At 45.8% G+C, this 26,869-nt stretch overlaps 2 protein-coding genes across 2 annotated transcripts; one reads left to right on the top strand and one right to left on the bottom strand.

Annotated features, from left to right (window-relative positions):
* The first annotated feature begins 7,119 nt into the window (after nucleotides 1-7,119).
* Nucleotides 7,120-17,224, top strand: SNRNP48 (small nuclear ribonucleoprotein U11/U12 subunit 48). Its single transcript, XM_080382070.1, has 9 exons — nucleotides 7,120-7,360; nucleotides 7,459-7,572; nucleotides 7,752-7,812; nucleotides 8,570-8,644; nucleotides 11,315-11,503; nucleotides 12,362-12,483; nucleotides 12,930-13,045; nucleotides 14,053-14,217; nucleotides 15,053-17,224. Exons 1-9 carry the CDS (start codon nucleotides 7,325-7,327, stop codon nucleotides 15,090-15,092), a joined length of 918 nt encoding a protein of 305 aa, XP_080238196.1. The 5' UTR covers nucleotides 7,120-7,324; the 3' UTR covers nucleotides 15,093-17,224.
* Nucleotides 16,910-26,653, bottom strand: ROPN1L (rhophilin associated tail protein 1 like). Its single transcript, XM_080382059.1, has 6 exons — nucleotides 26,393-26,653; nucleotides 24,836-24,993; nucleotides 22,781-22,904; nucleotides 22,448-22,609; nucleotides 19,923-20,098; nucleotides 16,910-17,047 (listed from the first exon to the last, which is right to left on the bottom strand). Exons 1-6 carry the CDS (start codon nucleotides 26,597-26,599, stop codon nucleotides 16,984-16,986), a joined length of 891 nt encoding a protein of 296 aa, XP_080238185.1. The 5' UTR covers nucleotides 26,600-26,653; the 3' UTR covers nucleotides 16,910-16,983.
* Between the last annotated feature and the right edge of the window lie 216 nt (nucleotides 26,654-26,869).

Raw genomic sequence — 26,869 nt, 5'->3', positions numbered from 1 at the left:
AGACAATACCACTCAGCAGTTAAGGCAACACATAAGCTCCTGGCTGGGACACGTTACACAGCCTCATGTCAAGCACAGAGTGGTAAAAACTTCCCAGGAAGACTAACTGTCATGGTACAACACAGAAACAGCAAGCAGATGAGTAAAATCTCTTAACTGCAAGCAGCCATCAACTGGACGTCGATAGCATGCTTTTAAAAGAAAAGCGCAGGCTGCTCTGTGCTTCCTGGCAAAGAGCACAAGCAGCCTCGTCTGTGCGGGAAGGGTCTCCACACTGCAGCGCACAGGGCACTGGCACCGCCAAGCACGAGCAGGGGCTGTGTCACCAACCAGAAGTTGCCACTTCCCACGGTTATGGAGTCTTGGCCGCAATTTGCTTTAATTGGTTTCCATCTCAATAGCATTTGTGACCAAAAAAAGTGTGGAAGAGGCTCTTGTTCTTCATAAACGTTAAATAAATGAATGGGCTGAAAGCAGATGCCAGACTGCCTGCCGAGCCATTAACAGCCCGGGAGGAAAAGGCAGGTGAGGGACCTTGGCTGCGGGCTCAGAAAAGCTCAGAGCAAAGGGCGGGCAGAGGGAGCCGGCAAAGGATCAAGGACTGCAATGCAGCACCTGCACTGTGATATTCTACAACTTGAAGGTGCTAGGGCTTAAACAGAAAAATCCATGCAAGCTCAAAGACACACATAATATAACTTCAGTGTGCAAGAGGACATTGGATTTACTTCTGGCTGTTTAATGGTGAATTCCCAGCTTTGTCAAGTGAGAATCCTTTCCATCAATATTCTTACAGAGGTAAGTATTGTCACTATGTTTAAGCACAGATGGTTATGTAGCTTCCATACGAATCTGGCACATGGGGGCAACAGAAAGCTTTAAATTGCTTTATCTTTAATGATAAGGATGATAATGACCTGATAAACTGATCTAAATCTGATGAATCCATGAGATATCACGTGGAGATACAGAAAGAGGAATCGATAAAGCACTAACAGATGCTAGAGTTGCCATCTGTAAATCAATTTAGAATTGTGCAGTTTACTGCAGTTTGTAAAATACACCTTAGGCTGTAATTGTGAACTGGACTAAGCCACAAAAGAAGCAGCATCAAGATCCAGGAGCCAAGGACTTGCAGCAGACTCTGGGCATGAAGGACCAGATCAGCTACACTTCCCCAGCAGAGGAACCAGTGAGGCCTGAGCCTTCTCTGACTTCTCTGGTTGCCATCAGCACCTGTACTGCTCCACACCGGCGCTTTGGGATGAGCTGAAAGGGCAACAAATCCAGAACTCAGAGAGCAAATGATAAAAACTAAACTCTGCTCAGGGGTCTGGTGAAGGGAATTTTGAAAAATCTGCCTGTGCCAAGAAGAATATTTCTGTAAATTGATTCATGTGCGCTAGAGAAATTCAACTCACGTCCCTGTAGATAACGAAGCTGATTCAGCTGAATCCGTGATAAGATTTTGAGTCTGGTGTCTTAGCTGACGTCTAAGAGAGCAGGGAGTAATAGCAGAAATGACAAAAAATTGAAATTCAAGTGTCTGTGTGCTTCATCGTTACAAAATTTCTCTTCAGTTCAGTAGCTTTTGCTGAGTGACACCCATGCTATCAGCCTGGATACCACATCTCCTTCCCTGGAGGAAACGGGTTTGACACGTGGCGTTTAGGGCCAAGGGAGAAGAGGCAGCACTGCTGCAAAGGCAAACTAGCAGAGCTGCTCTGAGTACCATCAATCTTACCGGCGGGGTGCTGGGACCCCCTGCCTCCCTGCTCAACGTCCCCTGTTCCTGCAGTCCAGCGGGTGAACGCTAACGAAGCAGCTGCTGTTTAAGCTCCCCTAGGGACGAGGCAGTCTCTGCACCACATATGCCCCAGAGGAGTATTCCCCTGCTGCAGGGCAGATTGTGGTCTGCCAGGTGCTGGCTGCTTACTCCATACCCTTTGCTAGGCTAGATGCAGAGAACTTGATCATAGCTTTGCCAGATACGTTGGGGTGGAGCCCAGCAAAAATCTGTCATCACAGTTGCAGGTTGACAGCTGTCTTTTCTGCCTTCCAGGTCTGCATGGGATGTCTGGGGCCATAAGCCAGGCTGCTACCATTTCAGCTTTTGAGTAGTCCCAAGAAGTTTATTTTCATCCTTCAGTTTTCTTGCTCCTGCTCTCTGGCCCCTTCCCCATCCAATAATGTGCATGCCAGATGTGGAACGGCCTGAGAAAGCTGTTATAAAGCTTATTTTATTTATCTTTACCAGAAGCATGTTTTAAAAAATTTAGTAATTTGAGCTTTCACTTTTTTTTTTCATCATTCCCAGGAGGAACTGTGATCACAATACAACTCTAAGTAATGCTTTGTATCTAAGGAATAGAAGAAACGTTAAATATGAAGACTCTTCTCTTCCATGTTACAGAAAAATCATCTTATTCAAACAGTCAATATACTTTTAAATAAGTGGCTGCAGAAAGCCTGCAAGGTTTTGTTATCAGTGAAGGAAAAAACAAATACAAGCTGTGGGTGAGGGATGCTCTTCCCTGTGTGGGGAAGGGCTTTGTTGCTCAGGACGAGCCTCCCACTGCTGGTGGATACCTTTCAGAAAGGTTTGGACTGTAAGAGCAGTGTGATTTCAGCACAGTTTCAGCCCGGCACTCTATGGAGGTACCAAGTGGCTTTGTTGGGCTGGCATCACTGAACCTGTGTTAAGATTCCTGCCTTAGGGTATGGTCCCAATCTACATGGTCCCCCGTGTGCCAACAGCTGGATTATCTAGCAGTATAAATTCCATCTGGAGGAGGATACAGGGTGGTATGTTTAAGTTCTCCAGGAGTGCTGTACGGTCTTTATGTTGGCATAATATATATGCTATTTCCCTGTCGTACCTTCTGCTTATCCTGCAGTTTAGGACTGTTCTGCTGCACTGTGAGGATGTTTGGGGCTGGCTCCAACAGAGACTCCCTGGAGATCAATATTGCACAGAAAAAGCCTCTAGAAAAATGCTGCGCTACTGGCATGCTCAGCATTGCAGCTCCGCAAAGGGTCTGGGCCATACTCCTGTACCCCCGTTCTGGGAAGCTACAACCAGGCGGCAGTCCTGCCTGGGGAGGTGCAGCTGGGGAGTTCTTTCTCCTTCTCGGAAGGGACCACAGAGACTGAGAAGTGTTAAACTTTGAGGTATGTTATTAACTGCATTGTTTGATGACAAAGTCACAACGCTATTAGGCTGCAGCCAGCACGGTGCCAGGGTGCAGAAGAGGGTATGCCACAGACTGGAGACAACCAGCCGGGAAAAATGATGTAGCTGAACGTCTGTGGCAATCCCACTCCTTATTTGATGGGAAATCAAGTAAGTGTGCTATTGCCTGGAAGGAAAAGCAGTGCTGTGAACTTTTGTAAGCTGGCAGTCTTTGTCTCCCATCAGTCAGCTTGCTCCTGGAAAGTTTGCAGCCAGAATATGTAGCAGGAAAGTGGCTCATGGAAGGATCTTACCCCTGTTTCACAATATCTTAGAAACAATAAGAGGATCAAGAATAGTTCATCCTTTATTGGATGCAGCGGGGAACACTGCCACAAAGGATGAGGAAAAGGCTGAGGTACTCAATGCTTTCTTTGCTTCAGTCTTTAATAGCAAGACCAGCTTCCTCCTGGGTACTCAGCCCCCTGAGCTGGAAGACAGGGATGAGGAGGAGCAGAATGAAGTCCCCACAGTCCAGGAGGAAATCAGGTCAGTGACCTGCTGCTCCACTTAGACATGAACAAATCCACAGGGCTGGATGGAATCCACCCAAGGGTACTGAGGGAGCTGGCCAAAGAGCTTGCCAAGCCACTCTCCATCATTTATCAGCAGTCCTGGCAAACTGGAGAGGTCCCAGAAGACTGGAGGTTAGCCACTGTGATGCCCATCTACAAGAAGGGCTGCAAGGAGGATCCAGGGTACTACAAGCCTGCCAGCACCATGGTACTGGGGAAGGTTATGGAGCAGATCAACCTGAGCACCATCATGCAGCACATGCAGGACAGCTGGGGGATCAAGCCCAGCCAGCATGGGTTTATGAAAGGCAGGTCCTGCTTGACAAACCTGATCTTCTGTGACAAGATGACCCACCTAGTGGATGAGGGAAAGGCTGTGGAAGTTGTCTACCTGGACCTTAGTAAAGCCTTTGACACCATCTCCCACAGCATTCTCCTGGAGAAAGTGGCTGCTCATGGCTTGGATGGGTGTATTCATCACTGGGTAAGAAGCTGGTTGGACAGCCAAGCCCAAGGAGTGGTGGTGAATGGAGATACATGTAGCTGGTCACAAGTGGTGTTCCCCAGGGCTCAGAACTGGGGCTCACTCTGTTTAATATCTTTATCGACGATCTGGATGAGGGGATAGAGTGACTGCACCCTCAGTAAGTCTCCAGGTGACACCGAGTTGGTGGGGAGCGTTGATCTGCTTGAGGGCAGGAGGCTCTGCAGAGGGATCTGGACAGGCTGGACCAATGTGCCGAGGCCAGTTCTATGGGGTTCAACAAGGAGAAGTGCCGGGTCCTGCCCCTGGGTCACAACAACCCCATGCAACGCTACAGGCCTGGGGAAGGGAGGCTGGAGGCAAAGGCCCTGGCGGTGCTGGCTGACAGCCGGCTGAACATGAGCCAGCAGTGTGCCCAGGTGGCCAAGGAGGCCAACAGCACCCTGGCTGGTATCAGAAATAGCGTGGCCAGGACTAGGGCAGTGACTGTCCCCCTGTGCTTGGCACTGGTGAGGCCGCACCTCAAATACTGGCTTCAGTTTTGGGCCCCTCCCTTCAAAAGGGATGTAGAGGTGCTGGAGCGTGTCCAGGGAAGGGCTGGTGAAGGGTCTGGAGAACAAGTCTTAGTAAGGGCGGCTGAGGGAACTGGGGCTGTTTAGTCTGGAGAAGAGGAGGCTGAGGGGGGACCTTACCACTCTCTACAGCTCCCTGACAGGAGGCTGTGGGCAGGTGGGGGTCAGTCTCTTCTCCCAGATAATAAGTAACGGAACAAGAGTAAACAGCCTCAAATTTCACCGAGGGAGGTTTAGATTGGGTATTAGGAAAAATGTCTTCACCAAAAGGGTGGTCAGGCGTTGGAGCAGGCTGCCCAGGGAGGTGGTTGAGTGACCATCCCTGGAGGTATTTAAAAAACACATAGGTGTGGTGTTTAGGGACGTGGTTTAGTGATGGACTTGGCAGTCCTGGGTTAACAGTTGGACTTGATCTCAAAGGTCTTTTGTAACCTGAGTGTTTCTATGATTCTGTGATCTTCCTGTACTGTCCTTGATTTTCTTGTGAACCTATTTCAGAAGCTTAATCTTTGCTGTTGTTTCAGGCTTTGCTGTGGTCTCTGCTAATGCATCCGTCAGACTGTTTTCAAGACCCTGAAGAGGGTTTCTGCTCCTCCCTGCAGCCCAAGTACTGTAGGTATCTCTCTGGTTCAGACAGTGACCTAGACACTATCTGCTGAGCACTCGGTCTCCACGTGGCAGCCTTATTTTGATTAGTCGAGGCACATCTCTGCTGCCTGTTGTGGGTGAGCTGTAATGTTACCCGGATGATGGGAGGACAGACTTCCTAGCATGAGCTGCCTCCTAACTGATGTGCTGTAAAACAGGATGGAGGCTTCTCCCAGAGCTCTAGAAAGAAAAACATTCATCCCGGTGGTGGTTTTTTTCTCAGACATTTCCCCAAATCCATCAAGGGGGGGGGGGAGGGGGAGGGAAGAAACAGTATTTTTTTATTGTTTCATGATCCTGGGAATTGTTTCTTAGACGGAAAAGAAAACCCTAGGATAATTTTGATTACTTCAAAATGTTTAGTAAAGCAAAACATCTGTTCTGATCATGATTCTTAACTAACAATTTAATTTATAAATAAACAAAATCGAATTTGTTGTTTAATCTTTAATCTTAAAAAAAACCAAACCTGCTCAGACACTTTGTCAAATGACTTTTATAACATTGATAAAATGGTATTTTCCAGTGGAGACGGTCGGAACAATTTTGCTTAGTTCTTATTACTCTTTCAATAAAACATGCTAACGTTAGCAAGCATACTCTAGTACGGCATAGATGAAATTGCAAAGGGAGCTGGGAAGTCTTCACTGTAAGTATTCCGTGCCGTGTGAAGTCAAAGATCCTCAGGCAAACATAGCTAGAGACAGCAAATCTCTCAAAGGGCTAAAATCCCAGCTGAGTCTCAAATTCACTGTGCAGGAGAAAGAGCTGTAATCTGCTAACGAAAGCAGATGTACCGGAGTCATTCAGGCACCTACATCTGTCATGCTGCCTCCCCCTACCATCCTGCCTTGTTAAACCCACTCTTCCTTCTAGTCATATGTGCTTTTCTCATAGATGGCAAAAATAGGCAAGCGTGAATGTCAGTCATGTGAAAATTATTCCTTAGGACAGTTGTTCTTTCCTCATCCTATGTTACAGCCTTATTGAGTCCTAACGCTCCCACGGCCTCTAGGGCTCCCTGGGGCGTGCCACAGCCATGCAGCTCCCCCCGACACCCACCCCGGTGCTGAAGCTGCCAAGCAGCTCGGGCCTGGGCCTAGCGGAGGGAAGCAGGCTGCACTCAGCCTCTGCTCTGCTCCTTCATGGCAAAAAGACCAAAACGGGGCAGGGGGGTCACGGTGCCCTCCCGGGAACCCCGCTGCTGCCGGAGCCCTCACCCCCAGAGAGCGGGCAGGGCCCGGGGCCTGGCCCCACCGGCCGCCGCGCAGGCTCCCGCCCAGGCCCGGCGGCGGCACGTCCCTCAGGCCGCCGGCCCCGGCCCCCGCGCTGCGAGCGCCTCCGCCCGCGCCCGGCCACCCGCGCGGCTGGTGCCCGCCGGGCCTTGGGCCCAGGTGCGGCCGCCCCGCAGAGACAGGGCACCTCTCCGGGCACCCGGGCGTGGTGCTCCCCCCGGGCCCTGCGGGATGCCCCGCCGCGGCGGCCGCCTCCCGGCACCCGGAGAGGGCGGCGGGACCCGCGGCCTCCCCGCGTCACCGTTGGCCGCTCCCGCCGGTAGGCGGCGCTCTCCCCGCCTCGCCGCACCGCGGGCCCCGGCGGCGGAGGCAGGGGCGGGAGTGGGCGGGCAGCGCGCCCAGTGCCGCCTACTGCGCCCCGCGTCGCCCGCCGGGGCTGCTGCCGCCCCCTCCCCGCGCTAGGACAGAGGGGGGCTGCTGCCGCAGCGCCTCCTCCCCCCGCCCCGAACCGGCCGCCGACCCGGGTGGCGCCGCGGGCCCGCCATGCTCTGCAGCAGCAGCGCCCTCGGTCAACATGGCGCCGGCTCCGCCCCCCGCCCCGGTCACGGGGCTGCGGCGCCCGCGCCCGCCGCGCTGCCATGGCGGCTCCCTGCGCGGTGTGGCTCGGGGACGCGGTAAAGCGGCGGCGGGGGCTGCGCCGGGGGAGCGGGGCGGCGGCTGGGCCCGGGGGTGAGGGGGTGGCGGGGCGCGCTGACCCGTGTCCCGCCGGCAGGTGGAGCGGGTGCTGTGCCCCTACGACAGCCATCACCGCGTCCCCCGGGCGTCGCTGGAGAGGCACGCCGCGTCCTGCCGGCTGCGCAAGATGGGCTACTCCGCCGAGGAGGAGGTGGGCGGCCGGGCCGGTTACCGGGGCGGGGGCGCGGGGCTGGTGCTGCTGCCCGGGGGGTGTCGCCAGCCCGGCGGAGCGGGGGGCGCGGGCGGGGGGCCTCGCTGGCCGGGCCGAGCGCGGAGCCGGTGTCGCTGGGGGCGGCCCCGGGGCCCTGGCTGAGCCGCTCGGTCCCGCAGGCGGAGATGTACGACTCCAGCTTCTTCTACGAAAACCTGAAGGTTCCCACCGTCGCCATGGGTGAGTGGAGGGTTTGCCTGACGGGGCCGTCCCGCCCCCGGGGGGCGGCTGGGGCTGAGGGGGCACCCGGGGGGGTGGGGGACAGAGGAGGGGACTGAGGGGACACCCCAGGGGCTACAGAGGATGAGGGGCTGAGGGGAGACCTGGCGGGGCAGGGCCCGGGTCCTGGCGGTAGCCCACCCCACTGCCTTGTCAGTGCAAATTCTCCAAGCCCTCCCGAGAAAACGTGAGTGCTCCCACCTGTGGGTTTATTTTTTCACCGTTGTACTTTACCTTAATTTACCCTTGTTACATTTCCGTGGCTGTGTAATTCTGCTCTGTAGGGCACTTCACTGTTTTCATCTTCAAATTCAAGGAGGATTCCACTCCCCGCCACCCACCCCTCCTTATATTCTTTTCCATGTTATTTCTATGTTTTCCTTACATGAAGTGCAGAAAGTGTATTGACATGCATGCTTAGAAGGTGGAAAAACTGGCCCTGGAATTTGGGGATATAACAATGGTACAGAAGAGAGTTGCATTATTTCTTTTTCCATATCCCTGTAACCCAGAAATCCTTTTTTTTTTTTTATTTCTCCCTTCTGTTCAAATATGGAATAGATTAAAATTATATTTTTAGTTCAGACTTTACGTTATGCATGAATAGAACTATAGTGTTCTGTAACATACCATGTCTCAGAGGTGGGGGAATAAAGACTAGGCCTAGCAACTACTTGATGTAAAATTTGTATGATATTTATGTCTTCTGTGTCTGCAGATAAAGATCTACAGTTTCACATTGTTAAGCAAGCTAGAGCTCAAAGTGCAAAAGACGGTACAGGCTACAGTGAAGGTAAGTAGCAAGCAGGTACTGAGAAGACTTCATCAGCTCTCATGCGGTGAGCTGCTCTTGTCTCCCACCTTGCAGCTTCCTTTGTTCCACTTGTGAACTGCTGTGAGGATTTTTATTTCTTTATTTTTAATATTCCTTCCCTTGTATGTTTTGGAGCATAACAACTTTCTCTACTTGGGGTGACTAGATAAGAGAATTTGAGTCTGTTGTGCTCACACCTGTGGTTCTCTTCAGACTGGAAAATCAACACTGCAAGATTCAGGAGTTTCTTAAAGCACTAGTCCTTCACATCCCATCCCACCACCTACACTTCACTTTCTGCCTGCATTTTCTGCTATTACCCTTCTCTTTGTGGCCCAAACTCTTCTAATGCTGCCTCCAGCCTTGCTCTTCATTTAATGGTTCCTTATGTAATATTTTGTTTAAGGATTAATTGCTAGGCGTGAGCTGTATGTGCTTGTCCACCACTCCTCAGATCTAAAACCAAACAATGTACTTGTTATTATGTTGTATTGTTTCAAGACTATCCTAAGGAGTTGTATAAGAAATATGCTGACAGATCTGAAAATATGACATTGCCCTCTGCCACTGCTCTCAGCTCATTAGTTCCATTATTTCAGTGGGTTTTGTGACAAGTGCGAGGACCACGACTGAGCTATGTTACTCTTTGAGAGTTCATACCAAGACAAAGTAGAAAAGTAGGGCTACCTATAGAAACCACTGTAGAGCTGCAGCATACGGTTTGGAAATTATTTCAGCACCTGAAAGATACAGCATTTACTGTCTGTCATCCTTTAGTTTGGTAAACAGAATGATTCAGAAGGAAAAGTAAATTTGTTCTACTTTCCTGACAGTCCAATATAGCAGTGCGTGCTCAGGCATAGCTTTTGTGTTGTCTTTGTTTCTCTGGCACACCAAGAAGAGCCTTAACAGACAGCTGCTTGGGAAGGAGCTTTCATGTGGTGGGCACTGTCTCTGGAGCGCGTCGGATGCGTTTCCTCTGGAGGGAAGTGGTAACTCATTCATTTGACACAGGCACGTCCAAGTAGGGAAGAAAGAGATAAACCCTTTATCAAGTGGTGCATTGCAGAGATTGGTCAGTGAACCACTACGTGCCGGCGTTCACCTCTTCAGTTTTGACTGCAAGCTTGCATTTCTCTGAAGTTAAACTAAAACTGCATAGGGGTGGTTTTCATTGTGGCATCTTGGCCTGTTGTAAGATTTACTGACTTGGAATTCTTTAATTTAAAGTCTTTGGCAATAGAAACAAATGGAAAGCATTTCTCATGGCAAATTTTCTTTTGACTAACTGTATCAAAGGAAGTAATTTTCCTTCTTTGGTTTTTGTAAAAATTCTAACCCTATTTAGAATATTAGAATAGCTATATGTTAGGACAGGAAAGCTGGTTTTAATTGCAAATTGTGAAATTTATGTAAAATCACAAACGTATAACTATTAGGGCACTTTTATGGGCTTCTATGACCATGTAAGAACAGTGCATTTTCCAAATAAAATTCTACTATTCATGTGCTAGTTCAGATTAGAAAAGTTCTGGTTTAGGCTACAAGTACAGTAATGAGGAAACTATTTTAGATTTGTTGTTGTAGAGTCATTGTGGCTTCTCTTCCTCTTTGGTGTCTTTAGTGAAAGCAGGATGTGAAAGATTGCCCAGCTTCCATTAAGTGCTGAATAATGTAGGGAAGCAGTAGCTTTGCTGTTGTGAAGGCTCCTGCACACACCCTGTCTTATGTGTTGGCTCTTCTGGAGATGTATGTCCGTGTGGGATTGTGCCATGCAGGGAAGGGTTGCGTTGAGGGGAGCAGGATTATGGAGGTCAGGTCAATGGTTGCTGGGAATTTGAATGTTATTGAGTAAAATACTTTTTGCAGGCAAGATCCTAGAATCCTGTGTGCTGTATCTTTAGGGAAGTCACTTGGCTGCTGTTGCAATGCATTGAGAATAGATTGTCTGGAGGATATGTCTTTTAACTGGGGAATGGGGAGAGTGAGTATTGGGCTGATCATTCAGGGAAAGAAGAGTGTGCAGTCAGTGTGTTTGTCTTTATAACTTCAGTCACCTGAACTAATCTGGACCATTTTCAAAGTGCCTTTGTAGCCCTTTTAGCTATAAATGCCTGCAGCAGTCTATAATAAAAGCTCTGCAGAGAAAGTGACTGTGAGTGAGACTGATTTGCACAGCACTCGTTACTTAGTCTCCGGGAAGCTTTCATTCTTGTTATCTGCAAAATACCTGTTGTTCTGCCAGTACTTTACAGAAAAATTTAGGAGTGAGACAAATCTGCAAGTCAGAGCTGCAGCCTCCTCTCTCTTGCTTTAGCATGTTAGCCAAGAGCTGAAACTGATGGGACAACACAGAGTGTCCTTGTGATCTAATCTGGTACAGTCCATTCAAAGCATACAAAACCCCGTAACTAGCAGTGTAAGCAGTCAAGAGAGGTTAAACAGCCTGCATGGGGCTAGGGAGGGTTTCTTTTTCTTGGAGCAGTTTTTATCCTTTCAAATTAAGATGGGTGAAACTTCTTACATATATGTAGGGGAAGAATGAAAACAGCATGGGTGGCTACTGCATTGTTTGTTTGCTGAGCTTCATGGGGTTTTCCTGTGTAATTATGCTCTTTTACTAATAGCAGCTGTCTGTTCAACCTCCAGGATCTTACTCATCACTGCCTGTAGAAGTTCCTCAAAATCACAAACGTTTCACCTGTGACCTGACTCAAGCTGATCGCCTTGCTCTTTATGATTATGTTGTTGAGGAAACAAAGAAACAGAGATCTAGATCCCAAATAATGGAAAATGACAGTGATCTCTTTGTGGATTTAGCAGCAAAAATCACCCAAGGTTTGAAGAATGATCTATTGTTGAATTTATGGCTCCGAACTTCATGTAGTTTGATGAGTCTTGTTGAAAGCCAAACTGAATTGCTTGTGCTATTTCTATTGTGAAAAGCGTACTGTTCTTAAAAGCCACAATGAAGACATGGCATCGGAAAACACTAGTTCGGTATCCTTTATGTTGTTTTCCTTCCGAGAAAGCCTTGGTGCTCTGCTCTTGGCTCATGTATTGTGTGTATCTTAGCGGAAGGAATTTTTGTCTTTGCTGCAAGAGACGATGAGATTAAAGATCTCTTAAAAGTAAAAACTGAACAGGAAAGGTTGGCAGGTGTCTGATGGAGCTCTTGAGCAATATACAAATGGGTGGATTGGACTGAGGTCTCTTAACCCTGTTGAGTCATGCCCGTTTGTAACTATACTAAGTGCAACATAACCATCTGTGTTACCCTCTGAGCCCTGCTGTGCCTAGGAGGTAGGGCAGTATTTGTCATCTGCACAGGTAAATGTTTTACGGAACCTGGCTTTCTCAGTCCTTGTGTCTTACTGTAATACTTGGTTTGAAAACATGGCCCATATTTTGTAGGTGTTTGACCAAATTGCAAGCCTGTATATTGATTTGGCTCGCTGTCAGGAGACTGAGATTACATTACACAAGACTAAAAAGCCACCAAACAAGTGTTGCTAACAGCTAGCAAGAAGGTTGGAGAGGAAGCTTGCGCCAGTTAACTAAAAACTGGAGAAACTTCCGAAAGAACACAATATATCCTATGTTTCGGACTTTTATTACTAAGGCACCAGATGTGCATAGCTGTGGGTGCTAATGTCCTGCTAATGACCATTTGTTTTGCTTCCAATTTTTTGCTAGATGATAGTCAGAAAGGTCCAAAGTCCCATCTTGAAATTCTGGCTGAAATGCGAGACTACAAGAGGCGGCGTCAGTCATATAGAGCCAAGAATGTTCACATAACAAAGAAGTCTTACACTGAGGTGAGATCTGAAGAGAGATTTTTGCACAAAAGTGCTTCTTGTGTATCAGCATAAACAGTGATAAACCCTTTCAAAGATGATGTCTCTCTTTTTCCACTTTCTGCACCCTGCCTTTATTAGAGTTGCAAACTGTGGAAGAACCTGATTTTGTTTTTTGGTTTATTGCGACAAGTTACAAACAACAGGAGCATTTCTGACTTAAATTTTGAAGCTGAAAATGCCAGAAAGATATAGTTGACTGTCTGATGTGAAATGGTTCTATTTAAATTTATGCTGAAATACCTGTTTCTGCAAATCAGACTTTCCATTCAAACATCCTGATGGATAGGGTTTGGGGGCATCTTTATTTTTGGAGATGTATACCTTCTGCTGCCTAGTTGCTAGTTTAGGCGACTACCATGACATGCTGCTTTTCTTGTTCTTTTTTAATATATCTTAATCTCCAGGTGATTCGGGATGTGATTGGCGTGCATATGGAAGAACTCAGCAATCACTGGCAGGAGGAGAACAGGTTGGATAACGCAGAGATATGTGAAGGAGGGAAGTCAAAATCTTCAGGAAGGTATGCCACAGTTGACGTGCCAACCTTGGCTGAGACATATGCACAATTTCATAGTAATTCTATTAAGCTCTTGCTTGAGAAGCTCTGCCTGCATGAAGGATGGGGGAAATTGAGTTTTTAGCTTTCTTTCAGGGGTAAGGAGGTAGGTCGCAAGGGATCCAGTTGAACAGGTGGTTTCTGGTGGAGCTGGGGAATGAATAGTGTTTCCTCTGTGTCTAAATACATATGTATGTGATAGCTGGGAAACAAAAGGACACTGGAAGATACAAGTATGCAGCTTCTTCCCCTTCCCTACCACATGACAGGAAATGCTATGGTAGATATAATATAAAAATACCTCAGATAAAAGGTTTTTGTAACTTACTAAATACGGGGACCCTTTACAGTTCATATCACTCTGATTGCTGCTGTGCTAACCAGCAGTGTGTTTTATGTATACTTATTTCTTCCCATGTCAAGCAACACTGCACACTCTTCCAGCCATTAACTGCTGAAATAAAAATGGTCATGAACTAGTGATAGCGTATTTGCGCTTCTTCAGGAGAGCTTTGAGGTGAAAATGTTGAAACAAATTAAAAAGTGACACTTGAGGTATTTTGTTTTCAGCATTAAAATGAAGGTGAATGAAAATGCTGTACAGGAGATCAGGCTGGCTGGGTTTTCCAGCTGTAAGTAGCAGCTGAAGGCAGGTGGTTGAAGAGTTAGGGATTTAAAGCAAAACAGTGAACCCCTTCTACTGCCCCCTGTTTCATGAGCAGAGGTGGTAAAACAGAGGGGCAGTGTTTGTAAGAAATAACTACTAAATAGTGTGCTGAGATGTGCAGACATGTAAGAGCATGGTCTTTGGGCCTCTTTTGGCAGGTATTGTATTTCTTGGGGAGATAGAAACACTTAATAAAAGTTACGTCCTCTGTCTGACACCGTTAGTAGGTCATTATATTACAAAACTGGTATGAGAACAATAGTGACTGAAACTATTTTTATTGAATAAAATAATTTTTTTTCAGAAAGGAAGACAGGCGATCAGCCTCAGTGGACTCACGGCAGTCTGCAGGAAGCTCTAAGGATATGGAATGCACCAGGCATAGGAGAGAGAGCAGCAGGAGTCCAAATAAACGGAAAAGGAGTCGTGAAAGAGGCAAAGACAGAGATACTCGGAGAAAAAGAGAGAGGTGAGCATAAATAGTGACAGCTGACTCCTGCCTCTGAATCAGGCAGCTGTAGCCATCGCCCATGAGAATTTAGTGCAGAGTATTAGAATATCTAGTCCACTTAAAAACTAGGCTAATCTCATATATAGTACATATAGGTGTAAACCTACTAATACTACAGAGAACATGCTGAGAATCACAAACTGTGATCCAGACTTTACTCGCATCTGAAAGGTGAGACTTTCAGCCGCAGGCTACAGGATTAGCTTGTACTTCTTCATCAGCATGTGCATAGGGGAACCTATTTCCCATTTAACTGAGTGCGCTTGTCATGTCTAATGCTGATTTCTGCTCTAGAAAACAGGATGTTTGTTTCACTAAAATGTATATACATACAATCACTAGACTAGCTTTTCTATGGTAGATGCTTCAAAGCAATGCTGTTGCTCTTCACAAGTTCTGGACATATTTCTAGGCAAAAGAAAACAAATCTAGGCCATCAAACAAAGGCACATTTGCATCTGCAGCACCATAGGTGAAACCTGTGTTTGAGCAAAGGTTTAGGCTGCTATGCAGCAGAAATGCTGTAGGTAACTCATGGATGGGAGTGATCACTAGTCTCAAATCTGGCTTCATTACACAGTGATGCTGTTCATCCTAAACTGATTGCCGCTATGGTGCTGCGTGGGAAGGCCTCAATTAAAACAGCATAGGAAGCAAACTGTCTTAAAGTAGTTTACTTTCTTTCCTTAGAAGAGGACGTGATTACAAGAGCTTTCTCTGTCCCCCCCCATCCCCTTCAGATTTTGTCAGTCTGAACCTAACAGCCCACACAATGTTTGTGATTTTGTTTCAGGGATGAAGACAAATATCACAACCATAAAAGAAGAAAGTAGAAACAAGAACCTAATTATTTTGTTTGTCAGCCATTCAAAAAACAGCTTGTACAGGAGCTATCGTTACTGCCATTGTGCCAGGGACAGTAATGCTGTGTACGTTAATACTGGTGTTGCATCACAGCTGTGCTTGGAGACAAAAACAGAAGAAGTGTGAAGGTTGTCAAGATGGAAGCAGCGTGTATATCAGAAAATGTGTAAATCTGTAACACTACTGCTTCTGTTAATAAATCATATTCTCTCAGCTATTGGAGTTTAGTGTGAGAAGGCTGTACTAACTTGCCTTCCTGGCCCATAGCAGATACAGAACAGAGCTAATCCCTGGAGTCTAGGATCAGTTACAAATGGAAAAGGCACGAAGAGAGCTCCCCTCCTACCTCTGACACTGTCACCTCTAGGAACAGTGTTCCAGAAAGACGGCAGTTACTGCCTAGTTACAGCATGTACCAGAAGGAAGAGGGAAGATCGCAGAGTTCTCTAACAGACTAAAATGTCCTCAGCTGCAGCTAGTGGTAAAAGGACAGTAACGGGAAAGCTACTGTTCCTAAGCTCATGCTCAAAGAAATTTATGATCAGTGTCATCTGGCAAATATGATGAGAATACAGCTCTCCATAGAAACTAATGGGGAGACACCAAAGAAACTTGTAATACTGCTGATTGCCAAACGCTGGGTGCGTACCCCTTTTCTTCCAGAAATAACTACAAGGAGTAGATTAATATACAAGTATTAGTCACAGAGGCTGGTAAGACATGCCGGTACATACTAAGGGTGTGCAGGAGGGTTCCACTTAAGCTCAGTGAGATTTTTACTATATCAATTTCTGTTCCTGTTAATTTCTCACACAATCTACTATAGCAAGGTCAGCCATCATCAACCAAGCTTGTTACCTCAACAAAATAAGCAACTATAAAAGTACAAGCTTGCAGATCCAACTTTCCTCCCTGCAATACTTAATGTTTGGTTGAGTTGCCAGTAGAGGGCACTCCATACGTTCCTGATTTTGGCCGCCGCTGTCAATGGAATCTCCAGTTTTATTGTAGCCCCTAGTATCCTGTCTTACTCAAATTTTTCTGCAATTAAGCATGATTATCTGTTACTAAATACTTGGTCTAATTCTGACTGATTCAGACTTCTGTACCTACTACAGCTGTCCAACTCAAACCCAAACTGAACTCTGTCAGGCATTTCTCACCTACATGACAAATGCAGTAGCTTTTTGAAAAACAGGATGTATTTTAAAACAGATCCTTAATTAGAATTAAGTCCATCTAAAAATGGAGAAAGCATTTGAGTTCTGAAAGGGTCCTAATTAGAGGGAAAACAATGTAAAACCATTGTCCTTTCTTGATTTGATGTTTCTTTTTCCAGCTCGGGCACAGGGTTCTCATGAAGTTCTCTTGAGTAAGGCTTGGTAAAACTATTAATAGAGTGTGTTCATGCAGACGAGGTCATCAAAAGACAAGCTGTATTTGTATAAGAGTCCAAAAACCCAGTCAGTGCTACTAGAAGCATAATGAGAAATGCACTAGTTACAGCTGTCCAGTCTTCTCTAGATTTAATTCTGTGGTTTACTACTTTTCTCACAATCACTTACAAAGTATAGGTAGGAAGATCCGTAACAAAATACCTTTTAAGTGAACATAAACAGATAACAAGGTATCCCTCCATAGGTGCGAGCATCAGTGTTTGAGGCAGGAGAACAGTGTAACCATGTATTCAATTAACATCCACTGAAGGGCAATTTCAGGAGTGGAATAAAGAAAGGAAGTGCCAGAGAAGAGCTCACCGTGTATTGCAGTGTGCAAATAACGGTCCTTTGAACACAAATTATTGTCATGCACGTATTTATTCCTCTTTTCCTCTAACCTAGTGCTGAAGAGTAGGCTTGGTCAAAACGGTGTTGAAGGCGGGGGCAGAAAGTTTCTGAGCAGCACCATGCCAGTTTGTTGGTCACTGGAGAGGAAAAAAATAAAATGTTTTAGAACAACACTTTAACATGGTAAATCCTAGTGTGCTGGGCAAGATACAATGGAGGGTTATATTAATTGCAAGAGTAGTGGGATCAAAAAGTGGTTCTTACTGAAAATTGTCAGTCTGGTAACTAATGCCAAAATAAATCAGTTAATTTGCGTGCTTGTGCATTTTTGAGCTCCCATGTACACAGAGCTGGTGGCAATCTAAGTGTATTGGGTTTGCACTGCAAGCTTTTGGTAGTGGGGGGGCTACAGGGGTGGCTTCTGTGAGAGGCTGCTAGAAGCTTCCCCTATGTCTGATGGAGCCAATGCCAGCCAGCTCCAAGGTGGACCCACCTCTGGCCAAGGCTGAGCCCATCAGCGATGGTGGTAGCACCTCTGGGATGACATTTAAGAAGGGGGAAAAGTTACTGCATAATGGCAATTGCAGTTGGAGAAAAGAGTGAGGCTATGTGAGAGCACAACCCTGCAGACACCCAGGTCAGAGCAGAAGGAGGGCAGGAGGGGCTCCAGGCACCGGAGCCGAGATCCCCCTGCAGCCCGTGGTGAAGCCCACAGTGAGGTAGGTTGTGCCCCTGCAGCCCATGGAGGTCCGTGGTGGAGCAGATATCCACCTGCAGCACGTGGGGGGCCCCACGCCAGAGCAGATGGATGTGCCTGAAGGAGGCTGTGACCCACTGGGAAGCCCACACTGGAGCAGGTTTGCTGGCCGGGCTTGTGACCCCATGGGGGACCCATGCTGGAGGCGGCTGTTCCCGAAGGACTGTGCCCCATGGGAGGGACCCACACTTCACAGTTTGTGAAGAACTCCAGCCTGTGGGAAGAACTCACATCGGAGAAGTTCATGGAGGACTGTCTCCCATGGGAGGGACCCCATGCTGGAGCAGGGGAAGAGTGTGAGGAGGAAGGAGAAGCAAAGACAACATGCAATGAACTGACCATAACCCTGATTCCCTGCCCCACTGCACTGCTTGGGGAGAGGAGGTAGAGAAATCGGGAGTGAGGTTGAGCCCACGACAAAGGGAGGGGAGAAGAAAGAGATTTTTAAGATTCCATTTTATTTCTCATTACCTTACTCTGATTTGATTGGTAATAAATTAAACTGATTTCCCCAGGTTGAGTGTTTTGCCTATGATAGTAATTGGTGAGTGATCTCTCCCTGTTCTTAATTTGATCCACAAGCGTTTTGTCACATTTTCTCTCCCCTGTCCAGCTGAGGAGGGGAGTGACAGAGCAGCTGTGGTGGGCACCTGGTGTCCAGCCAGGGTCAACCCACCCCAGACAGAGATCAATTCCAGATAGATGGTGGTAAGAGTAAGTATCTATGCAAACATGCCATGTAGGCAGCACTCGAGGGACAAGCCTGTTAACAGATCTTTTAAAGCTGATCAAAAATAAAGTGCAATTTGTGCGACCTATTTATGACTACAGATAAAATGAGTGGGAGTTATCACTGAGAGCTAGATTGAAGACACTGTCATTTTCATATATTCCTGATGCTAATTCCATGATAATTCTAGCAGGAATATATGCAGTATCTTGATCGATTCTTTCCTCCATCTGCTGCAAAGTTAAGAGATTTTGACGCTTACATTTTGTGGGCACGAGACTTCACATAACCAGTCTATTTGAGATTTTTACCTGTAGCAGTTAGCGTGAGTTAGGCCTAGTTAGCAGAGCTGTTAGTACAAGTCTATGAATTTTAAGCTTTTTGCTGTTGTAGAGGTTGACAAAAATGTGATCAGCCATCAGTCTAAAGCAACAGAATAGCATTGGTGTGCTCAAGAAAAAAGGTAGCCAAACTATGCAAATATCCTATTGATCGTCATGAAGTGCAAGTGTCCAGAAGTATTCAGAACAAAGAAGCTGTGAGCACCAACGACAGTGACAGTATATCAGAAAATGGCATTTGAAGGGACCGACCGCCATCAAGGTATGCTCTACCCAGTCCTGTGAAGGACACCTAATGATGCAGGAGAAAACCTTGCCTCTTCATTATGTAGCGAGTCAAAGATTACACAACAGCACAAGAGACCTGTCGGTGATAGCCAAGCAGACAGCCAGGCAGGGAGTTTTGCTTAACCTTCAGCCTACAGACCTCCTGCTGTGAAGAGCCACATCAGTTCATGGCTCACCGACAAGACTGACACTGAACTATAAACTGATCTATCTCACAGCGAGCAGAAAGGGGAACACAACAGACTAGAAATGTACCCAACCACCCCGACTTGGTGCAAACATCAAAACAGGATGAAGATTTCAGGTGGGACTATGTGTCTTTTGTCCTTTATACCCACTGGAGGCAACCAACACCAAGACCATTCCAAGAATCACAATTTACCATAGCTAACATTAAAAAATTTGAAGACCCAAACCATTTAAGACTAAGTGCATACCAGATGTTTTCTCAAGAAAATTTCTAGGGAGAAGTAATCCAGGAGAAACACAATAGAAACTTCTGAATTCAAGTGGGAATTCCCAATTTTCTCTCTGGTTCACGATCTATTTAAATCAAAAGAGCAGCGCATAAGATGCTGCTGGTTCCAGTACCAGTAATATGCAGATGATACAAACCTGTATATAACTGCTCCCTACGGGGAAAATTATACCACCAGACAGTGACTTCAATATTTCAAAGAAAGAGGGATAAGTAACAATTTATCATTTAACAGATCAAACCCCAGTGATGACAACAAGATATAACTCTGTACACTTGATATAACCTTGGTCAACCTTTACTCCTGCCATCACGGGTATGCCCAAAGTAAGGATAGACTGTTTACCTGAAATTAAAGTTTACAGAGAACCCAGAGGTGATCAATAAACTAAAATGCCATGCATGGATTTTTACTTACGCTTGTTCTTTAATTCTGCGGAGGAATGCCTCAGTTTTCTCCTCTGGTATCTCTCCATCAATACTGGCCAAATATGAGTAAAGGAATGAGAAGGTTTCAAAGGGAACGCGAGCTGCTCCGCCTTCTGGGTCCCTTGTTAAGATTTCACAGGCGTGTTTCATTGAACTTAGTAAGGACTGCAGGGGATTCAGTCAAGAAACAAGAGGAACACTATGAGGGCCATGAACATCCTTTGCATACCATGACAAAATCCACACTGTAAGCCACTAAAAGTAAGTGTAAATGAGATTAAGGCTTTATCATTGTCGCCCAGCTTTCAACCCCACATTTACCCTCCAGTGCAGGTCCAGGGATGGAAACAATAATGAAGCCCTAGTAGAAACAGGAGTAAAAAAGACCAGAATCCCATGATGTTTAAAGATTGCATAGGGTCGTCTGAGCCCTATCTCTGGTATGGCTGAATTGCTCTGCTCTGCTGCTGTAAAAGCTCCAACATCCCTGTATCTGGTGGCATGTCTGTGTATTTATTACCTCGATGGATCTAAATGAATTCTCAGCAGCAGTTAAGACAAACAAATCTACAAATGCCAGAAAATTCATATGGGTTTGATGATTTTTATTATGAAACATGATATTAATCATGTGTCGTGATATTTTATTATGACACATGACATACAATGTGAATTTTTTGGAGTGCTGATATCTACTGTTTTTCTTATCTGTATGCAAGTTCCATTTTAGTAGTTAGTAGAAAATAGACTAAGGCAAAAAGTATTTCAGTTTAGTCAAAGCCCAATAAAATCCAAGTTCCCTTAAAACAAACATGCCTCAAAGTATTAGTTCGAAATACACTTTGAAAGAAATCCTTTATTCCATACAGTGCCCTATGCATTGTAAGTTATACAGGAAATGTGTGGAAAAATTCAGCATTGAGCTTCACTGAGTCAAAGACTGGTTGGATGCCATTAAAACAAAGAAACAAACAAAACAAAACAAAAAAACCACAGACCTTTTTAACCCAAGTAGTAATATTTTTACTGTAACGTTTTCAAACTTTATCCTTACCTCTTCATTAACAAGGAAGCAATGACTTTGTAAAAATAGAAGTATTTCCAAACAGTAGAACAGCAATATTCAAAATAAATGCAGCATCTTTTCAAGACCCAGAACACAGGCCAAAGAAATGTCATTTTATAATCCTTTAACAGTTTTACTTAACGCGGTTCCTCCTCTGGGAAGCCTCTCCAGGGAAGGAGAGGCAGTTGCCTATATGATGGCAGACTCCACCCTCTGCAGTTTGCTACCTTTCTACTGTCATTCCTGCTCCTACCACTCCAAGCTGCCGCTGTCTCTCTCACAATATGGCAGTTATTCACTTCAATTTTGCCACCTTTGAAAGACAATTTAACAGGCTACCTGTGTGGTGATTTCTCCAAGGCTGTAAAAAACACATCAGTGCTTTACAGAAAGATACTTCAGATGACTGATGTTCTTAAGAGGTTCATACTTGTCTACTTTCCTATCTTAACTGTGACCCCACTGAACTACGAACACATTTTACAGCTGCAGGAAATGAATGTAAATTTCTTGTGCATGTCTTTCTTTCTGGTTTAGGAAAACGAAGTTTAGGTTTCATTATACAGAGCTGAAATCAAATCATTCAGTTAATATCTGAAAGGATGAAAGGATAGACGGAGGTAAATTTAGTCTGTCTAGCTCCATTAGAATGAGGTTCCTGTGACCCTGTTTTTGGTTTGATTTTTTTTTTAAGTAAGTAACGTTGCTGTCACTTTTTTTTAAAAATGAAGAAAGGAGCTCAAACTACAAAATCATGTCAGGAGGAGGATTGGAATCAAGAAATACAGTTAGAAATGACTAAATATATATGCACACACAATTGCATCACCAGGCCAACATTCAGAGCTTCCAGATATTGCAAGATTCTCAAAATGTTATTTAATATGTATTTTCTTTTTAGTACCCTCTCTTCCCTACTGTAGAAATCATTAAAAGTATTATACCTCATGAGAACATCAGCTTAGTGCCTTTTATAATCTCTCATTCTGTTGAAATGCTCTGCTGAGATTTTATTACTGACATTAAAAGAATTACATGGTGATTTAATAACATTAACTGCTTCTGTGAAAATTTAATTGACTACACAATCAATCTAAAATTGATGTTTTAATTTCTCCCTTTGGTTCTCCTCCATGGACATTTACACTGATGCCATAAGCATCATTCCTCTGTCACCCTCTCTCTCATGGCCCAAGCTTCCTGCAGGCATGCTTGCTCTTCTACTGTCATCCCAGTAAACGGAGGACTTAGACATCTTTCTCATTAAACTCCCCTGAACAAAAGCTGGTGGAGAACAGAAGTAAACATGCAAGCCACTTTGCCAGTTGCTGCAAAAGTAATCACCATTCTTCAAAGTCTATTTGCATTAATTGTTTTATGGTCTGCCTCATATATGATCATATATAACCGTTTCTGTTTGGGTATGAGGGCTCCTGCTTTGAACGTACCTCGCCAAGCGCACTGCACGCAAGTGCCAGAACCTTCATCCATTCCACCTCCTTCCCAAAATTGTCCAATTGCAGGATAGCGTTCAGCTGCTCTTCTGGCAAGCACAGGTGCTTCCATTTTTCCTTCAGTTCTGCAACATTCACCATGCCTTTGGGAGAAAGCTTTAAACAAAACCATGGTATCACAATAAGAACTCCGAAAACCAGAATGAAACAACGAACGCAGTCCCTTCCCAAAATACATCAAATACATAACAGTCAATCTCCCCAGCCACCTCCAACACATCGGCGTTCCTTGACAGCACTGGCATTTGATAAAAGGCCAGTTTGTACCTGTTTGTGCAAGATTTTAAGGAGTCCCGGTGTTAACACAGCATCTGTTTTCTCTGTTGCTAAAGGCATTTCAATCCTTTCCTTCACAGGAAGGGGCTCGCCTTTTGATAATGCTGAAAAATACCTAAGTGAACAGGAAGAGCAACACACTTCAATGCCTATGGCTATTACAAGCTGCACAAAAGGAAGTGCTCTTACAGTTCAGTGAATGAATCCACACTCTCCCATGCCAGAGCGGCAGCTCTCAGCAAGCTGCCCACACACACAACTCCCATCTCCCTGTGCCCAGATGCCACCTTTCTTTTTAGTGGCAAAAGCAGCAAGTGATTTATTAACATCGGAGTGTGCTTGCAAACCAAAATGCGGGCTCTTCCCATATGATTGATGGTCACCTAAGCACACATTCCCCTCACACTCTACCCAAAAAGCACAACTGGCTATGTGCGCTGCAACTCTCTCATCAGCATTTCTATTTCCATCCACTCCAAAATAAAATTTAAGACTAGAGCATAAAGGGAATTAGATGAATGTCCTTTTAATTATAAGGCTACCACAGCCTTAAGAGCGATCACCTCTGCCATAACTTGCCAACAAACTGAACTGTGCAAGGAAAACTTTGTTTTCTGTCAGTCAGTGGTAGGTCTAATTTAAGGGTTTCTCCACTCATCCTCCCTTACCTGCCCTGGTCACCCATGTCCATGCCCAGCCTATCCCATGCTGTGCAAATACTTGCCAAAATGCACAGCAAGCAGCACTGCAGAACTGAATTACTGTGTATCTATTTCTGTACAGTCACCCTATGTACGCACATATAACTCCTGGGCTATTTTTCAGCCAGATGTTTCCCCACCTGATTATTCACAGGGACAAGCACTACAACACTGGCAGCGCAGGTGATCACAGCCTTGCTCTGCTTCGTGTGACTCCCTGGGGCAGAGCAAGGTCTGGACCTGGTGCTCTCACACCAGAGCATACTCCAGAAAGAGGGGTGAGCGATCAGCAACAGCCACTCACCCCTCTGCGGAGGCTCCTCTGACCGAGCTGGTGCAATCCTTCAGCAGAGGTCGGGGTCTGGCCACCCAGGTGGCCATGGCATTGCTGCACTACGCCGTGCTCTCACCAGCACCGTCCTAGCAGGCTCAAGCTACCTGGTGACTGCTGCTTCTGGCTGCTGGGCTGGGGCAAGCTCACTGCACATCCACCCACCAGAGGTGTACTGCACCGCACACCCATCACGTTCCTAAGAAACACCACATCACTTTAAGATGGTCCCGCTGCCTTTCTCCAACACCACAGCTGTAGCAATTCAGCTTCAGGTTCTTCTCTTTTTAACAGGCAAGTCAGACTCCAGCCTTGGCTTTGTTAACATCCTCCCCTCCCTCATGTACAGAATACAGATATTTTTCAGTCTTCTCAACTGAGAACATCTCAGATGCCTTTCAAGAACTTGTCCACACAAACCATAGAACAGGAAAATGATAGTGAGCTTCTGAGGTAAAAGAAAAAAAGAAGTTGAAGAAAAAACATTCAAACAAATCAACTTTACAGTAAGAGATTTATTACATGGACCATTACCTGAAAGTTACAACTTTTCAGGCTCTTCTTCCTATTCCCATAACATTTAAGGAGACTCCTTAAATTTGTTCCTGGAAACAAAAAAAACCAACCCCAAAACCTAAGCAAGCTTAAGAATTAGAAAACTATTTTTTAGGTTTCCTTTGAACTCCAGGAATTAAAGCCTCATGAGAGGAAGATAAAAAAAAAAAAAAAGTTTTTGTTTTCAGGACAGAGAAAGTAGTAACAAAAAAAATTGGGATGCATTTTCTGTATGGAAAACAAACTATTCCAGAACTACGCCAGTTCTAAACTTCAATGAAACAGAAAATAAATCAAGTATTACATTGTTTTTAAAAGGCTCACATGCAGCTTTAATGCATGCAATATACAGGTTGGCTTAATAATCAAATACAGCTCCACTGTACAATAAGCAGGAGCAGTGAGATTTTGTGGATCCATACGCATAGCACTACACCGTTATGTGAGCATCATACTTACGCAGCTGCCCACTGCAAAACATCATGAGGCTGAGTCCTAATAGCAGCTTTAGTAAATTGCTTCAGAATGTCAGGTAGCTCAGGGGGGATTTTGATCTGCTGAGCACAAAACATCGTTTCTGGAAGAGGCATGGTCGGTTCCTGTTCAGTTACAAGGACCTGAAACAAATAACAGAACAGCAGTTCACAGGTGCAGAACGGGAATGAAAAACTGTGCGTGCAGATGGGGGCCAACAGTGCTTGTATCCAAACTCACGCCTGTCCTACTCGACAGCTGGGGCTACTGGAGAACGGACAGACTCAGAAGGATGAACAGACAAGCACTGCACATCTCTAAAAAACTTAAACTTGATGGCAACACCGAGCAAAAGACTGGCACTTGGACACCAACCACAATTCCAGGTAAGAAGAACTACTACTTCAACAGATATCTTTAGATACTTTTAAACCAGTTTTTCTCCTCAAACCTATCACGATATGAATTTGCAAAATGGGCAGTCCAGACAAGTCACACCGCACGTGCCAATGTGAAAGCTATGTTGAAACTCACTACTGCACGCCAAGGAGAGCCCTGTCATTTTTGTACAGAAACTAGAGTAAGCAGATTACCAAGTTTCTACTGCGTTTACATATTAAAAAAAAAAAAAAGGCTGTAGCAGAAAGTTACTAATTTGTGCTCCTAGCAGACTTGCATAAAAAAAATCAGTGATGAACAAAACATTCACGTGTGCCACAATTATGTATTGCACTTTGCTCACATAGCTCTACAGGCAGGCTTGTCTCACTCAGGATCTAACTTGTTGCAGGAATCCTGTTGCCCAAGATCCAAAAGAAGGGACAGACAGGTTATCATATGTTCCTTCTCCCACTGTAGCAATGGAGCACATTTGGTGGGAAATCTGAGCACTCTCCTCATCATTTCAAGGACAAACTACAGTCTATTTAAACCGATTTAGCAAGAAGAGCTGAAAACACGTCAGCTATTTGCAGAAGGGAAGAGCAGTGAAAGCAATGGCATCAGAAAAGGAATCAATGTAACAGCATCCTTTATACCTTCAGATTTCTTTATTTTGAATTTTTAACATGAAAATAAGAGTATCTGGCAGGTGGCTTTCTCCCCTATCATGTGATATTTTCTGTATTGAAAAAAACCCACAACAACCCACCACAAAACTCAAAAGTCAGTGATGGAGGAGTGGGACTGCTGTGATTCAAGGCTCCTTTAAGGATCAAACCATACTTAGAACTTCATTTCTGAAGAAATACAGACAGGGTACAGCATCTTCATACTCCAACGCAGCAAATGTGCATCAGGGACAGACTTCAGAGTGTGCATTTAATTGCTACATTGGTCACGCGCTTTCAGAAATGATTCAAAACCACAGCTCTAGCCACGAGACTGAAGCTGAAGGCAAAAAGGGGATTTCAGGAGAAGCTAGAGAACAGAAAAACCTCGAGGAAGGAATACATGTGTGTGCAGGTGCTCTTGGGAAGCAGTCAAAGAAAAAAAAAAACCTAATCTGAAAAGAAAAAGTAGAGAAGCAAAAAAAAGCATTACAACTGCTTTTCTGTAGTAAGCCATTAATTGCAGAGTCTCATGGAAGGGCTGAGGGTGGCAGGGTCCTCTGGAGATGATCCAGTCCAGGCCTGGCTCGAGCGGGGTCCCCAGAGCGGGGTGCCGGGAGCCGTGTCCAGGCGGGCTGAGTATCTCCAAGGATGGAGACTCCCCACTCCCCCAGGACAGCCTATGCCCGCGGTCGGTCATCCTCACAGCGAGACAGGGCACCCTGACGTTGAGAAGGAACCCCCCTAAGGAGCAAGGCAACCCGCAGTCACCGCAGCCAGGCCTGGCCGCCCCTCGCCGCCACCCCACGGCAACACCGTGCACAGAGGCCGCCTCACCGCTCCCACCTCCCGCCCGCCCTCATTCCACGCACCCAGCGCCAGCCGTGTCGGGTATGGAGTTAAACCCAACAGCCCGCCCCAAACACGGCCGGGACGCGAAGGCCCCGGGCACCGCCCGGCCGCGCCGGCC

Source organism: Falco punctatus (assembly GCF_963210335.1).
Source record: "Falco punctatus genome assembly, chromosome: 3".
Lineage (NCBI taxonomy): Eukaryota > Metazoa > Chordata > Aves > Falconiformes > Falconidae > Falco > Falco punctatus.
Note: the sequence above shows the minus strand (reverse complement) of the source record. Positions and strands in the feature narration are given on the sequence as shown.